At 41.9% G+C, this 15,088-nt stretch overlaps 1 protein-coding gene across 2 annotated transcripts in view; it reads right to left on the reverse strand.

Annotated features, from left to right (window-relative positions):
- The window catches only part of LOC135898415 (uncharacterized), a 46,593-nt gene extending 44,795 nt beyond the window's left edge, over positions 1–1,798 (reverse strand). For both annotated transcript variants that reach the window (XM_070527430.1, XM_070527431.1), the window contains exons 1-3: positions 1,750–1,798; positions 1,168–1,236; positions 781–840 (exon numbers count right to left, since the gene is read on the reverse strand). Coding sequence is in view for 1 of the 2 variants with exons in the window: in XM_070527431.1 (XP_070383532.1) it covers positions 781–804 (24 nt within the window). In the remaining variant the exon portion in view is untranslated. The remainder of the gene's footprint in view (positions 1–780; positions 841–1,167; positions 1,237–1,749) is intronic.
- Between the last annotated feature and the right edge of the window lie 13,290 nt (positions 1,799–15,088).

Raw genomic sequence — 15,088 nt, forward strand, 5'->3', positions numbered from 1 at the left:
AGAACTGTTGCAGTCATGAGAAGGTGTTCGCACTTCGGCTGCCAACGTGCACTAAACGGTATTAAATATACATTAGATTGAACTTATAGTTCGCAGAGCGTATATACCGGAATTAATTGTAGAAAAAAGTGCTGGCAAGGCGCATTGAATAAATCTGACACAAAATATTCATAGTTACCGCGTTTTATATTCCGGTAAACACCGGCAGGTCGGGTGCAATAGCCGGTGATGAGGGGCAGCCACGTGTGTGGCCTGCTAGGTGCAGCCACTGGTAGCACAGAATTAAACCGAACAAAGTCAGAGCTATTTACAGGCGCTATAGGGTGTATTATACTTCACTCGTGGTTCAAAGTTCGGGCAGCGAAAAATAACAAAATAGTTCCTTGCATTTATTACTCCGTGTTTTTCTCGTTTAGCACAGCGCCTCCTGTTGGCTGCACCGTGGAGGCACTTCATGTTTGCATCACCACTCGCTCACCATGCCGCTCGATCTTCCAGTATTTAGCGGACTAAATCTAAATACACGGGTGTCTAAATCTAAGTACATGGGTGTTTTCGCATTTCGCCCCCATCGAAATGCGGCCGCCGTGGCCGGGATTCGATCCCGCGACCTCGTGCTTAGCAGCCCAACACCATAGCCACTAAGCAACCACGGCGGGTAGGCTGGCTGCACCGTGGAGGCACTTCATGTTTGCATCACCACTCGCTCACCATGCCGCTCGATCTTCCAGTATTTAGCGGACTACTGAACAAGCTTGAACTATCTACAGTTTGACTTACTATCTCCCGTGCGTGCCTCGTCATTTCTCTCGTCGGCTGCAGTGATCGTCCCCATGAACGCTGCAAACACAAGGACAATCAGAACATCAACAACAGAACATGAAACCCAAAATAAACGTTTCTTTGCCAATCTAGAATATTCTTCTACTGGTGAATAGGATGAGTATATAGAAACATTGCTCTCGATAACATGAAACAAGGAATGATCCATTCGGGTTAATTTTCACGGAAGCTCAACGTCACAATGTCGGTGCATGCAATGTATTACATAAAGCACTAAGATGCAGCTATACAACGGGTATTCTGTTACGTGTCGAGTAGTGAATTTCGGGTATATTCTGATTATTTCCTAATATCATATCTGTTGACGCGACAAGACTTGCTCACCTGTAAGGAGTGCGACGAGCAAGATGGCAGCGGTGAACTTCATCTCAGCAACGAGTCTAACTTTGTTGTCTGTGAAGACAAAGAGAAAAGTACATCTTCGGTGACTTACAAAAGAGAGCGTAGAGATGTCCAAAAGGGAAATTCAAGTGCCTTGGATTATGAGTGACTTCAAGTATACCTAAAATACGTATGATATTGTCAACCTGTTCCTCTTCATGAGCACCTATGAGAAAGCAACACTTTCAGAACCTAAGGCTTTGTGATTTGAGCAGTTATGTCTAAGGTTAAGCATCGCAACATGACTTTTTGGCACATTTTGGTATAAGCGTATCGGTCAACGTATTTCACATATCATAATTAGAAAACCTACAATAGCACAGAAACTTAGAATTTCTATTTTAAGTTCTAACATGCTGGATTTCGAGCCATCTCAACATGTGGCTCTAATGCAAGCAAAGCGTTACAGAGCGCTGATAAATGAGAAGATAACACAGTGATGGCTTTTAGAATGGACGCGCAGTAGCAAATAATAGAGCGATAAAGGAGAAAATTCGTTGATTGCTCGGACAAATATGAACGTACCTGATGGGAAGAAATACCAGGTGGAGGCCAGGTACTGGATCGAGCTACTGATGCAAGGTGCAGGATTCCCGACCCTCTGTCTTTTATATCTCTCCTGTGGCCAGAAATAAAAGTGCACGTGGAGGAAACTGCCACGTAGCTGCTTTCAAATACATTTTGCACGCGTGAATGCCTTCACTGTCATCGTTTTTATGGTGTTCTTGGTTTGTTGAAATAACAAAACAATGAATACATGGCAAGAATCTACTGATAAACAGGAAACCGGACACATAATTTTCTTATCCGTAGGCAATTTTTATATCCATATCCCAAGTTAGCTCCGCTTTTGGTTTTATGTGTATTACATCCGGAAGGAATGACTTGTCCTATCCTATCATTAATATGAGTGGGAGAACGTTTTGTAAATATCGCACTACGGTATTTAACATGGCTTAATTTGCTCTTCTGCGACCCGAGGGAATATCGGCACAAAACTATTTGATACGAAATGCACCCGTCGATCGCAGCAGTACATCTCCTTAAGATATATTCTTTAACACCACAGCGAATGGGACTATTTTACTAGAATGTACAGAGAATTATCATGCCAACACGTATAACAGTTCAGCATACTGCGTATCACTTATGTTTTAGTGACACGGGGCGAGCAATTAGAGAATTGTGTGAAAGTAGGCGAGGAACGAAATGTTCCTGCCCGAAAGTGGCCCACGAAATCCCCGCGCTATGTGTGCTTTGTTTTCTTGGTTTCCTTTTCAGTAAGGCCGCGCGCAACGCACTCATTATTATCATGGTCCTATTGCAAACTAGGGAGCTGGCTGTTACCTTTTGACACACTTGTGCTGACTGAGGCATCTCTTCTCCTACAGATAGGAGTGGGAGCTGTCGTATGCGTGGTAACTAAGCCACGAGACTCGCACAATATCGGGATATTGCGGGAAAGACCTTTAAACATTGTCTACGAGGAAATATTACAGTCTATTTCATAGTGCGGATTTGATGGCATGCATAGCTATGGGGAAAACAATGTTTTAGTGAAGACAGATACGTGAAATATAGAACAAATACGAGAGAATTAAGAGAGGCAGATATGTCTGTGGTCTTCAGTGTAGCTTCTTTCGGCGAGGACTGTGGCACTAATGGTTGCCAAAGACCACACTGAGGTTCCCCTTGTGGCAATGTTCGAAGAGCATCGCGCAACTAGGTTGAAGACGTGGGATCATTCCCCAGATGCGGCAAATTGTTTTGTTACCCACTTTCATTGCCATCATTTATCATTTCTTTTTATTCACTTAGGAAGTACAAGTATATTACCCGGTTTTTCTTGTTGTCTTTGCTTCTTGGCTTCTGATAATATAAATAAGAAAGATTGCGTTCTCGTTTAACCTTCTTTCTAAAGGTAAGACGGTGTCAAAGCCATGTCAGTTGGCGGAAAGTTACATCGCTAGCGCAACCTTAAATGTGCGCTTAAGGCACTCAGTCATCGCATTTGTCAACACTTCTTCGATAGTTGCCACGCCTTCTGGCGAGTAGAATAAGGGGAAAGCATTCTTACAGATATACAGCTATTGTTCACATATAGTCTGAACAGCATATATGGTGGGTTTAACATTTATTTCGAAAGGAGAGCAGTATGTGTATGTGTTAGTTTTAACATTATTTGCGAAAGCTACTGAACGTACATTATCTCAGCTACTGTAACTATGGCCGAAATATGGAGCTCTGTTGTGCTGACTACGTTGAGGCGATGGCGGCGATCATCCTGTGCTGGCAAATGTTCACAACCTAGAACAACCAGACATACGCTTACATTACGAGAAGATATGTTTACGGAACTGCTATCCGCCTAATCGTAAATTATATGATGATATCTCCACAAAGTCAAGTGTTCGACGAAAACTCGTCTGGCGAGGAAACCTAATGGTGCCAAAAACGTACAGTCGTCAAGAATGTCCCTTGATCACAATGAAGATGTAAGCATGAGCGCGCGGCTATGTATGGGTGAGGTGGCGGAGTGTTAGGGTGCATATCCCGGGAAGCTCGCCATCAAGAGACCGGTACGGGGCCCGAAGCGTCGGTTCTTTATTTTTATTTCATTCTTGGCGAGTGCACGTTTTTTTGGCACCGTAACTCCACAAAGTGCTTCCAGTGGGATTATATCTACACGATCGCCTCGCATGCCAGTTGCGCAGACTTCCTCACTGAAGAATCAATCACCTTTCCTATACAACGTCTGCGCAACCCATACATCACTTGACTTGCTGCACTCATCCGTAAGACGACCAATGCGGCGCTCGTACTTCCTCTCTGAGCTAGCACACAGGTACTCATGGAATTGCCATTCTCTAAGCCAGTCACCAAATTCATTCGCAACCACCACCATCGTAGGAGCTGCACCTGCAAAAAGCAAAACACCCGCTCAACATCTTACGGAGCGTAGCGCCATACCTAAAGCCACAGCCCTTGCTGCTAGACTTCCACTCAATGTACAAGGTTTACCCCTGCATGAGATATGACCTCGGTCATGGAATATTGACCAAAAAGAGAACTAGGTGGTTAGGAAAGAACAAATGGCATTTTCTGCACCATGAACAGTGGATGTCACTTCAGAGTGGCATACTAATGAGGCCACATAGAGTGTGCATCAGATATCATCTACAATTTCGGAAGTTAACCGTTGCCTCCGTATAGTGCACACCGATCATGCGCACAAGACCCTCCAATAGCGACGTGCTAAAGGGGATCGCGGCAGCTGCCCAGCCCCTTTCTCACTCAACCACACTGAAAGAAACGTAAACGCAACTATCATGACTCAATTACAGCAGCATGTTTATCAGCCGATCTCAAGGAATTGACGAGAATTCTGCATGATTTGCGCAATAAGTTGCCGAAATGTTGAGCCTGCGGAAGCGTGCCCAGAAGAATCAGAAGCGAAGCAGGCAGACCAAAAGCCATATGGGGTCAGACGTCGCATATTCCCTTTGCGTACATCGTTATCGAGTACCCTCAAAACGTGCTCATTGGACAACAACACGCCGGGACCTTCCTAGGCGCCACCAATATGCGCACTTTAAATGGCTTAGAGATGAAAGATTTACCACTTCGCAATCATCTCGGTGGGAACAACAATGGTACCTATGTTTTATGCCCATATTTCCCCACATACACCCCACACCCCTTGCACTGCCCTGACGGATAGCACAGCTGCTCATGGTCTCAACAAAGCAACGAGGGGCCGAGACCAAGCGTTGATTACATTCGTTATCGGTGACGAACTGCAGAACGCTCAACACTCTATGTGGGTACTAGGGCACAGTGGTAAAGGTAGATCAGGAGGATTGCATCAGGAGGCTTCTCAGAATTTCGAACGGCTTACTGTAAGCCATGGGGTGAAACAGCGCAAAATTATCTGCTGGTATTTATATCAGGGCTACTCAAATGTCTCTCACTGGCAACCATCCCATGAGAATTCGCTCCCAACTAAACTAAGAATAGAACCTATTCAGTTGCATGAACCATTGTATATAAGAAATGCACAGACTCATTGTACACGCAGATGACACTTCTAAGTTTGAGAGCGCTGCTCCTAGGCGTCTATTTCATGCTCTAGATTTCAATGCCACTGTTACGTGCCGCACTTATATCAGCGAAATCTGCGTCACTCTCTCTAAATTATAAAAATTTGTCGCATAAACGAATTTTGTCTATTAAAATTATGCTTAGCCGAAAAGTATTTCATTTCGGTTTGGCTAATGCCACTGCATAAAACATACAAATGTTGTATAGATGTTTAAAATGAAACCCCGCGAATTCCTAAAGCCCGTCTGATGAAGCCTCGCCTCTTAATATACGTTAACGATATGACATTACGCCCGCAAACTTAAAATCGGGGTAGAGACGAGAGTAGCATGAATTTAATTTTTTTTTCAAGGTTAACGCTAACTGCGGTTTCTCTGTGATGGTATACATTTAGGCTTAATTCAGTATTATTGAACTTCATATTGCCCTGTTGAACACCACTGTGCCAGCACTCCCAGATTTAATTGTGAGTTATCTGCTCTACCTTCTTCTTATTACTGGCATATGGCGCCCATTCTCACCTCTATATGCATCACTGAATGCAATGCAAAGCTGGACAAGTGTATAACAAATAATATGCTTCACTTTCTCGTTTTGTTTCTTCTATCATCTCTTCTTTTTTATGCTGGCTTCGCTTTGCCGAATCGCAATTTATCCTACTTTTGCATAATCACGTAATCGGTAAGATCGAGCTCCTCGATACAAAACGTGTACGGATTCTTTCAAGCCTATTATTGCTTGGATTTTGTTATTTATTCTTGTCGCAACAGGCAGTGCTTTGTTGTGGGCTCGAGAAAGTAGCCAAGTGCTCATTTACTGTTTTTTCCTCTCAAACTGCTATTTATGCTTCAAGCCGAACTGAAATAACGTTCGAATTGATTTCATTAGGCGCACAACACAAACATGACTAATATTGAAAACACAAACCGTGGCAGCAGACTGTTTTCATTGCTGACACGTATTGGCGTGTTTTAATAAGCTCTAATGATATGGTTCTGCTGTTACACCCATCATTATCAGCATCCACATGCGCGAACAACCAGTGAAAACCACCAAAGCTCATTAACGTCGCACAATAGGCACCGTTCACTTCGTGGAAACGCAGGCAAGGCACATTCAAAGTCGAATATTCTTTGTATTTAATGAACACGAGACGAATAAATGAAAGTGTAAGCAACGCATTTAAAACAGGGCACCACTTACGACCAGATAGTGGCGTAGGGGGCAAGCGTTACCCGAACCAATGCTGGTTTCATCTTGTAGAACTGTCTCGACGAACAAATGGCGAATATTGCTGCCACCACGCGGTTAGCGTAGAACTTTCATTTAGCAACTCGTGTCCAAATATCGAGACTAGGCTTATTAACTGTAACGGTAATACTCACTTTTTGTTTTATCATTGTTTTCGTGATTTAAAGAAATTTTTCAACAAATATGGACTTTGCATTTTACTTATAGCTATTCATTATCGTAGTTTAGTTACACGTGTTCTGATCAAAACAATAAGAAAAACCACTTTTTCATGCGTAGAAGAAAACTGCAATTAGCTTGAAGTTCCAAACTATATAAACCCATTTTTGACCATCTTTTGATGTAGACAACATATCAGAAAAAAGGTTTTTCTACTGAGGTTTAATATTGAGCACAACCATTCTGCCTAAATCCCTCCATCCAGTATTCAATGACCGGCAATGAATGTCACTTCGTGGCTTATAAAAGGAACGCAGGACATGCAGGATCAAGTTTGCGACGCGACTCACTTTCATTTCAACATACTATGCAGGCGATACCGGCCGTTTAATACCAATGTTCTCTTTATATTATGATTTATTTAAAGGCTACAATGTTCTTCTCATATGTTATTTACATATTTGTATTTTGCCTAAATCCTGTTATATTTTGCGAAGCCACACTTACCCAGTGCTCTTTCCGGACTTTAAATAGATATATAAATTACCTAAATAATAAACAAATAAACAAATAAATATGTAAGGTCTGCGGCTTTGAAGTGTCAGAAGTTCCAAACGTAGCGACATGTGGTTTGGGTGAAAGTCTCCAACCAGTGTTCCGCCTTCTGTTTCACTGTTATTGCTGAAGAAGATACCGCCAAATATTTTTCTTGTTTTAGTTGATTAAGGGTATTTTCGACATGATTTCCACATTTAGATAGAAAATACGCATTTTTTCTGGGGTTATTTATTATTATATATGGCGTCTTAAAAGGGCAACGTGTCTCTTACTAATTGGCTCGAGCTACACCATGTTTCTAAATCAGTCATTAATCGAAGGCACTGAATTGTGTCACTATGCTTCTTGAAGAACAATCAGAAGGTTTCCTGCCACAAACGCGCAACAGTTTACAAATCAAGCGGACGAAGTTTTGTAGTTCTACTAAGGGATCACTAAAGCGCTCTTCATGTACTCTGCATGTAACTTCATTTTGTTTAAGTGGCCCAGTTGCGGTGATACATAAGATGAAGGTTTCCATATTAAAGACGTGCAGAATGGTTTCGAATGTTGACCGGCAAATATAACTCCATGCATGTCCACGATCTCCGGACATTACATGCGAACAGCATCTGCAACCAATTCTGAGTAAAAAATATAGTTTATTATCACAGTTTTCATAGCAGAACGCATGAAAACCCATCCGGCCTATAGCACCAGCACATGAATCGCCAGGCCGCTCATAGCGTTTGAAATAGGGAGAAAACAATACACATATGCCATGAATTGTTGAACGGTTGCATTCACGGGAGCAGACGGGATAAACGTGCTGCGCAGAAAAGTGGAGCTTTTTTCGTTTTTTTTAAAAGAATAATCAATATTCTCCCTGGGGATTTTTCGTACCCGCTCATCAACATATTATTTTCGAATAGCGCTAATATTCGTTTTCGAATAGTGCGGGAAATAATTACAGTATTTGCACCATTCTAACGGCAATTTTCTTAGTAAAAACATGCGTTAAACATGCGGTAAAATCTGCGTGCGCGTTGCAATCTTGCCAAATTCTACTCAAAATGAAAAAGAACGCAGCTTCTTAGTACGAAAAGAAAAGTTCAGTGAAAACTGACTAGCGACACTGCCATTGTACGGATGTTGTTGTCTTTTTTGGTTGTTAGAGAGCGAAAAGAAGGATTCGTCGATGTCTGATCGTGACCACTCGCGGAGAAATATCATTGATTGTGTCTGTGGGCCTTTGTACGTTCCACGACGTTCTTTCAACAATATACGCGTCGACGTTGGTGTCTTCATATTCGTCGCGGAATCGGCACCCATTTATTTTTAATAATATTTGGCTGGTATCATAGCTTTGTGTTTCAGTTCAGGGTGCGGTTGGCAATCATGCAAATGCATATTAACCAAGCGCAAATAGGTTTCTTGTGTCATTCTCAATTAATAGCTTTTCGACGTAACGCAAAAACATATGTACCTACTTATATATTTATTTTGGCTTTTTCCTAATTTAGAGTCACCCTTAATTGAAACAGCCACATCACTATGTTATCATTACAGCAACAAAATGTTACAAATTATTCTAAAGGTGAAGCACGAAACGTGCTCTTCCGCTCCTCAAATCGGCCCACCAATTCAGTGCAACGAAACTTCTATGGAAAGATATTGAGACGTTATCGAACGCAGCAAAGAACATTCTAGCAGCAGAACGGTAGGACTTATGCAAAGTGCACAGTTAGGCGACCAACGCTGCAAATGTATAGACCGAAACTCAGCTTGATATTCTTTAGCACCAATCCTCATAATGAATGGTCCGATTGTATGAACTTTACTGTGAGATTCTGAACAGTATCGATCACATTGCAGATGTTATATATTGCTGAAGATCATATGCTGATCCCACACTCTGTACTCATTCTAATGATCGCCTGTTTAACACATACCAAATTTCTTCTGCAATCAGAAAAGGTAGTGTGTTGTTCGGCGTTGTCAGGCCAAGGCCATGGCTGTTTGTTATTAGGAATATTGCATGCGCGAGTGCGCTGACCGAGAATATTCCATAGAGTAATTCAAGGTGCGTATCTGGAGACATGTCAGAAGCGACCGACCTGTATTACACAATAAGTGTACTTCATGCATTGTGCCTTGTTCTAACCTTACTGCAGTGTTCTCTTACAGCAATGGTTTGTGTTCAATTCCACATTATAGTGTGATGTTAAGGCGAAAAAACAGTCGGTTGAAGTAAATTTTATACTTGTAAAAAGAAAAGTATACTTTGCGCAGATTTTGTTATAGATCCATTCATCCTTTAGTTATTAGTAATGTCCTCTGAATTTAAGCAACAGCATGTCATACATCTCCCAAGCGTTGTTTATTCGACTTTCTAATGGTACTTTGATACACCCAGTCTGCGGACAGATGACCATTGGAATGTGTTGAGTGAGTGAGAGCTTTCAGGGCACCTGAAAGGGTAAAGAAAAGCCAACAATTTCTTTTCACCTATTCAGTAAGATGACGCGTAGGGTAACACAGTTTACACTACATTGATGAAGGTAAGAATGCTCCAGCGTTGAGAATATATGGCGTACGGAATAAAGTTTATCAGAATTAGTGGTTTCCTTAAGCACTTGTTACTCCGGAGGGAACATGCAATACTCTGGTAGAATAACCTGTCATATTAATAGGACACTCGCAAAAGTGGCCTAATAATATGACAGGTTACAGTAAAAAAAGAAAGTGAAACACAATGTTTGATCGTCAATAATAACTAGTATTGAAGCAACTGATGTAACAGGGCTGAAATGTAATCTCAGAAAGCAGCACTAAAAAAAAACAATGTAACAATGTAACAGGGCTGAAATGTAATCTCAGAAAGCAGCATGTGGCCTATTAATATGACAGGTCACAGTAAAAAAAGAAAGTGAAACACAATGTTTGATTGTCAATAATAACTAGTATTGAAGCAACTGATGTAACAGGGCTGAAATGTAATCTCAGAAAGCAGCACTAAAAGGGCGAATGAACTAAATTTCTTCGAAAATACGCTTCTGCTAGCAACGTAAGGACCTTCGTGGCGTAGTGGATTTGACATTGCATTGCAAAGCTGCATGGCGCAGGATCATATGCCGGCCACAATGCCCACATTTCGATGGTGGCAAAAAGAAAAAAAAAACATAACGTGCATTGAGCGCACAAAAAAGATCCTCGAGTTTTCAACATAATCAAGAGACGGCCACTAGAGCCTCCCTCATGATCACGTTGTAGTTTCGGCAGATAAAACCCGAGGTTTTCATTTACATAGGGCAAATAGAATAAGCATAAGAACATATGCTTGTACACAATCATCTGATAGCTGCTACGTTTAAGAAAATTTGATACTTTGTAAATAAGAAATTGTCAGATGGTTTGCGAAAATATCTTCTTATGCCAAATCATTGTCATTATATTTTATATAGCTCATTCTACGTAGTTTCTTTTTAACTAAATACTGTCTACAGCGCAGGCGCACACTACATCTAAAAAAACCGACACGACTCAATAAAATGCATGGAATTGTTTGAAGCGACAGCCCAAGTGTGCTTTAAGATTGTAACTTAAGCAAATGGCTTTCGCACTTCTTGACATTACGGACTCCTGGGCAGCAGCACTAGTCACTCTAGGCCTCGTTCGATCTGTTGTTGTCCACAAAATCGGGCAGATCAAGACTATAACCTGAGTTTGGAATTGGTAATGCGTCTTGTTTTCTGATATTGAGTTTAGGATCACTGACCCATGTCAAGCCAACTGATGCCCTTACCTGGCAGGTTACGTTCGTGGTCTTGCTTCAGAAAGAGCTTACTAATGGCAAGTTTCATGGTTCAGGGCACTTTCGTCAGAGCTGGGTGAATTGCCACACTATTGAAGATCAATCGGGTTAAGAGATCGGAACCCGGCTACGGAGATCGGTCCTCCGGTACACAGTGCGGAAACGCAAACCAGCTCGGAAACGCAGATGGGGGCTCCGGGAAGAGTTTTCTTTTCTCTGTAAGGAGACCGAGTCCCTGGAATGGGTTCACACCGAGGTAGGGATGGTGGCTCCGTAGAAAAGTGCGGCTTTTGCTCGGTCCGGTGCGCTTCTGTCGGCCCTCGAAAATCCGAATGTGGGAGTGCGATTTTTGTGCCGGACCATACCCACATCTGCAACACGTCTCCAATGTGAACAGTCTCTAGTCTATAGACTAATGTAGGTAAGGGAAGTCGGCAAAACCGATCCGTCACCTTGGGAAAAGGATTGGCTTTGAGGGCTTAGCCGGCTGGGCTGGGGTCCAGAAGCAGGAACGGCACTGCATCGGCACTCGGTACTGAATCTTGGCTAGCAAATGAAAATGCTGATGGCGAAGTATTCACAGACCAATTTAAGTGTTATAGAAAGGACAGAGACTTTCATGGCGAAGGCGTATTTATTCTTGTGGATTCTAGAATTTCTTCTTCTCAGATAAATGATGGTGCCGATGAATAAGAGACTGTATGGTGCACACTGACGCTTAATAACAACAAAGTTTTAACTGTGTGTTCATTCTACCGTTCGCCCGATTCACTCGTCAATGTGCTTATGCAGTTGGCAGTGACATTTGACGCAGTTCGAACAGATTTCATGGTAGTTGGAGGTGATTTCAATCTGCCTAATATTGATTGATATCACCAACCTTACTCTCACTCTTTTTCGGGTTGGTCCAGTCAAGAACTGATTTACTTGGTTGAATTTTTTGCGTTACGTGAAACTGTTGTGGAACTGACACGTGGGAACCATATCTTAGATTTGTTATTCACAAATAAACCTGAATTTGTCCGGTCTACTCAAGTGCTACCTGGAATAAGCGATCAAAATGCTGTGCTCTGTGAAATGCATGTTGAACGTTCAAGAAGCATTGGAACAGCAAACAGACGAGTATATAACTACGAAAAAGCAAATGTAAGCGAGATAAAGCGTTGAACGAGCTCCGGAGGGTATTTGAAACATATGCACTGGAGCAAATGGACTACACTGGAGTTACTGAATTATGGCTTATATTTAAGGAGATGTTTGAGTTGAGCCAGCGCTTTGTTCTGGTATGGACATTAACGAGAAAGAAGTAAAAGTAAAGCTTGGTTTCTAGGGAGTTACGCAGTCTAACAGGCAAAAGGCAACCAGCTTACAGTAAATACAAAGGAAAGCCGACACGTGATCATTGGTTGAAGCGGCATGAAACTACTGAAAAAATTAAAGTTGTAGTGGCAGCTGCAAAGCATTCATTTGGAATTTCAAATGAGCCGAAATTAAAGGATAATCCGAAGGAATTCTCGAAACATGCAAAGAGAAATGGAAAAGACACTGTTACTATACCACAGCTTGTGTCTGGTAACAGCTTTATTGAGGATGACGTAGGAAAAGCTGAGTTCTTTATTACGTATTTTAGCTCTGTTTACAGCTGTGCATTACAACAGGAACATGATGATATGAGTACCTTGAATTTCCAGCCGGTGATGAGTGTTATGGGTGACGTTGTTATTAGCATTAATGGTATAGAGTCTCTGCTGCAGAATCTGAAGATTGGTAAGGCTGGGTGTCCTGATGACCTGCCAAACAGGTTTTATAAATTTTGAGCTCAGCCGGTTGCACCGTACTTGAAGATTAACTTCAAAAATCGCTCGACAAATCCTGCCTACCAGATGACTGGAAAATCACAAGCATAGTGCCAATTCGAAAATCAGGTCCTCGTGACACCGTCTAAAATTAAAGGCCAGTATCACTAGCTTCAGTTGCGTGCACGACTCTTGAAGATATTTTGTATACTAGTATAGTAGCACACATGGACGCACATTATTGTTTAATCCTCGTCAGCATGGTTTTCGAAGGAGCCTGTCTTGTATTACGCAGGTGACTGAACTTATGCACGACCTGGCGGGAGCACTGGGCAAGCGTCTTAGGGTGGACTGTGTGTTTTCGGAATCCAAAAAGGCATTTGATACCCTGACCCACTGTTTCCAAATGAAAATGACCTTTTAGACTATCAGTTCTCAAGTGATTTGATGGGTAAATGATTACCTAAGTATACGTCAGCAGTTTGTGGTGGTGAATGGCACTCAGTCTCAGAAGGTGCAAGTTGTGTCCGATGTTCCGCAAGGCTCCGCGTTGGGGCCGCTATTCGTCTTGCTGTACGTGAACGAAATTAGTGACGGAATATTGTCTGAAATGTGGTTATTTGGGGACGACTGCGTCCTCTATAGAGTAGCGACTTGTGAGCGTGATGGTGAGATGTTTGCGGAAGACTTGAACAGAATCTCAGAGTGGTGCGTCAAATGGAATATCAATTTGAATTTGTTTAAAACTGTTCATATGAAATTTACAAGAAAGAAAACCTTGATATGCTACCATATATTATTAGGAATTTAATGTTTAACATGTGTTCGAATTTAGGTGTTTAGGCGTTTATTTTACTCCCGCTTTGAATTGGTGCCGTCAAGTCGATGATGTCACTGCTAAAGTATGCAAAACCCCGGGATTTCTTAGCCGAAATGCAAACTCTTTTCCGCAGTCTTGTCGGGACCTGTTGTACAAGACTTTTGTGGGGTCGATTCTGGAATACGCGTCGACGGTTTGGGACCCGCCTACTCGTAAAGATAAAAAAAAGCTGGAGCGGGTGGATAACATCGCCGGTCGTTTCGTATCTGGCATACGCGGGGCTCAGTACAGTGCATCGCGTACGAAGGAAGCACTCAACTAGAAATTGCTTACATGCGCCGTAAGAAGTTGAGTCGGAAGTTTTTCCAGGCTATTTATTATTAAGCTGTTCGGGTTGATCGCGAAAAGTGTGCAAGAACCTTTTTATAGATCCGATCGTGTTGAGCATGATTTTAAGGTCCGTGAATTTCCGACAAAAACTGAATTGTTTAGAATGCCTTTTTTCCCAACACCAATAGGGTATCGGATGGACTGCCGAGTGATGTTGGGAGGGTTGAATCGAATGATGCTTTCTTTTTGTTCTTGTAGATTGGAGATGTGGATTGCTATGGATTTTGCCTCTTTTGTTATCACTTTTACCACGGACCAGGGGCAGTGTTAATAAATACACAAATAAATAAATAAGTAAATAAATATATAAATAAATATGTAAATAAATATATAAATAAACAAATTGGTAAATAAATAAATAAATGATTTGCTTTGCACAGTATGCCAGTTGCAAGTTTAGTGGGCTTAGAAGAACACCTGAAGAATACCTCGTTGTTTCAAAGGGCTCTTTTGGTTTTAATAGATCAAGGACAGAAATATTTATCTGCTCTAATTCGCTCCATGCAAAGAATGCTCGAGTGTCCAACTCTGTGATTTTAAGTCAGCACGAGCTTCTGGTGGCTTCCTTCCCAGCCAACTGAGTTTACTTGAGGCACCACGCTGAGACTGCCGATGCCTTAAATGTACACTTTTCGGATTAGGATTTGTTGATTTGCAAGTTTCTTGAAAGGAAAGGTGGCACTTACAGATTTCTAGTCTCGATTTCATTAAGTGAGGTATCATGATTGCGAAGCTGTGGTCACTGACTTAATGATTATCATCACGTTAGGGACGAGGCGAACTACACAACTAAAGGCAAGACGTAAGCAAAATTCGCCGGTCTGTTTTATTCACATGTAGAATAGGCACATGTGTGCCGGCTGAGAGTATAAATAAATGAATGAATCAATGAATGCACTTTCCTTGCAAAGCCAGGAGCCTTATCCTGAAAAGTCTGCATTCGAAGTCATGAGTAGGGTTAGTTGGCGGGCACAATATTATTCAGCATGTTCAGAA

This window comes from Dermacentor albipictus, chromosome 10 (assembly GCF_038994185.2).
Source record: "Dermacentor albipictus isolate Rhodes 1998 colony chromosome 10, USDA_Dalb.pri_finalv2, whole genome shotgun sequence".
NCBI classification, from domain to species: domain Eukaryota; kingdom Metazoa; phylum Arthropoda; class Arachnida; order Ixodida; family Ixodidae; genus Dermacentor; species Dermacentor albipictus.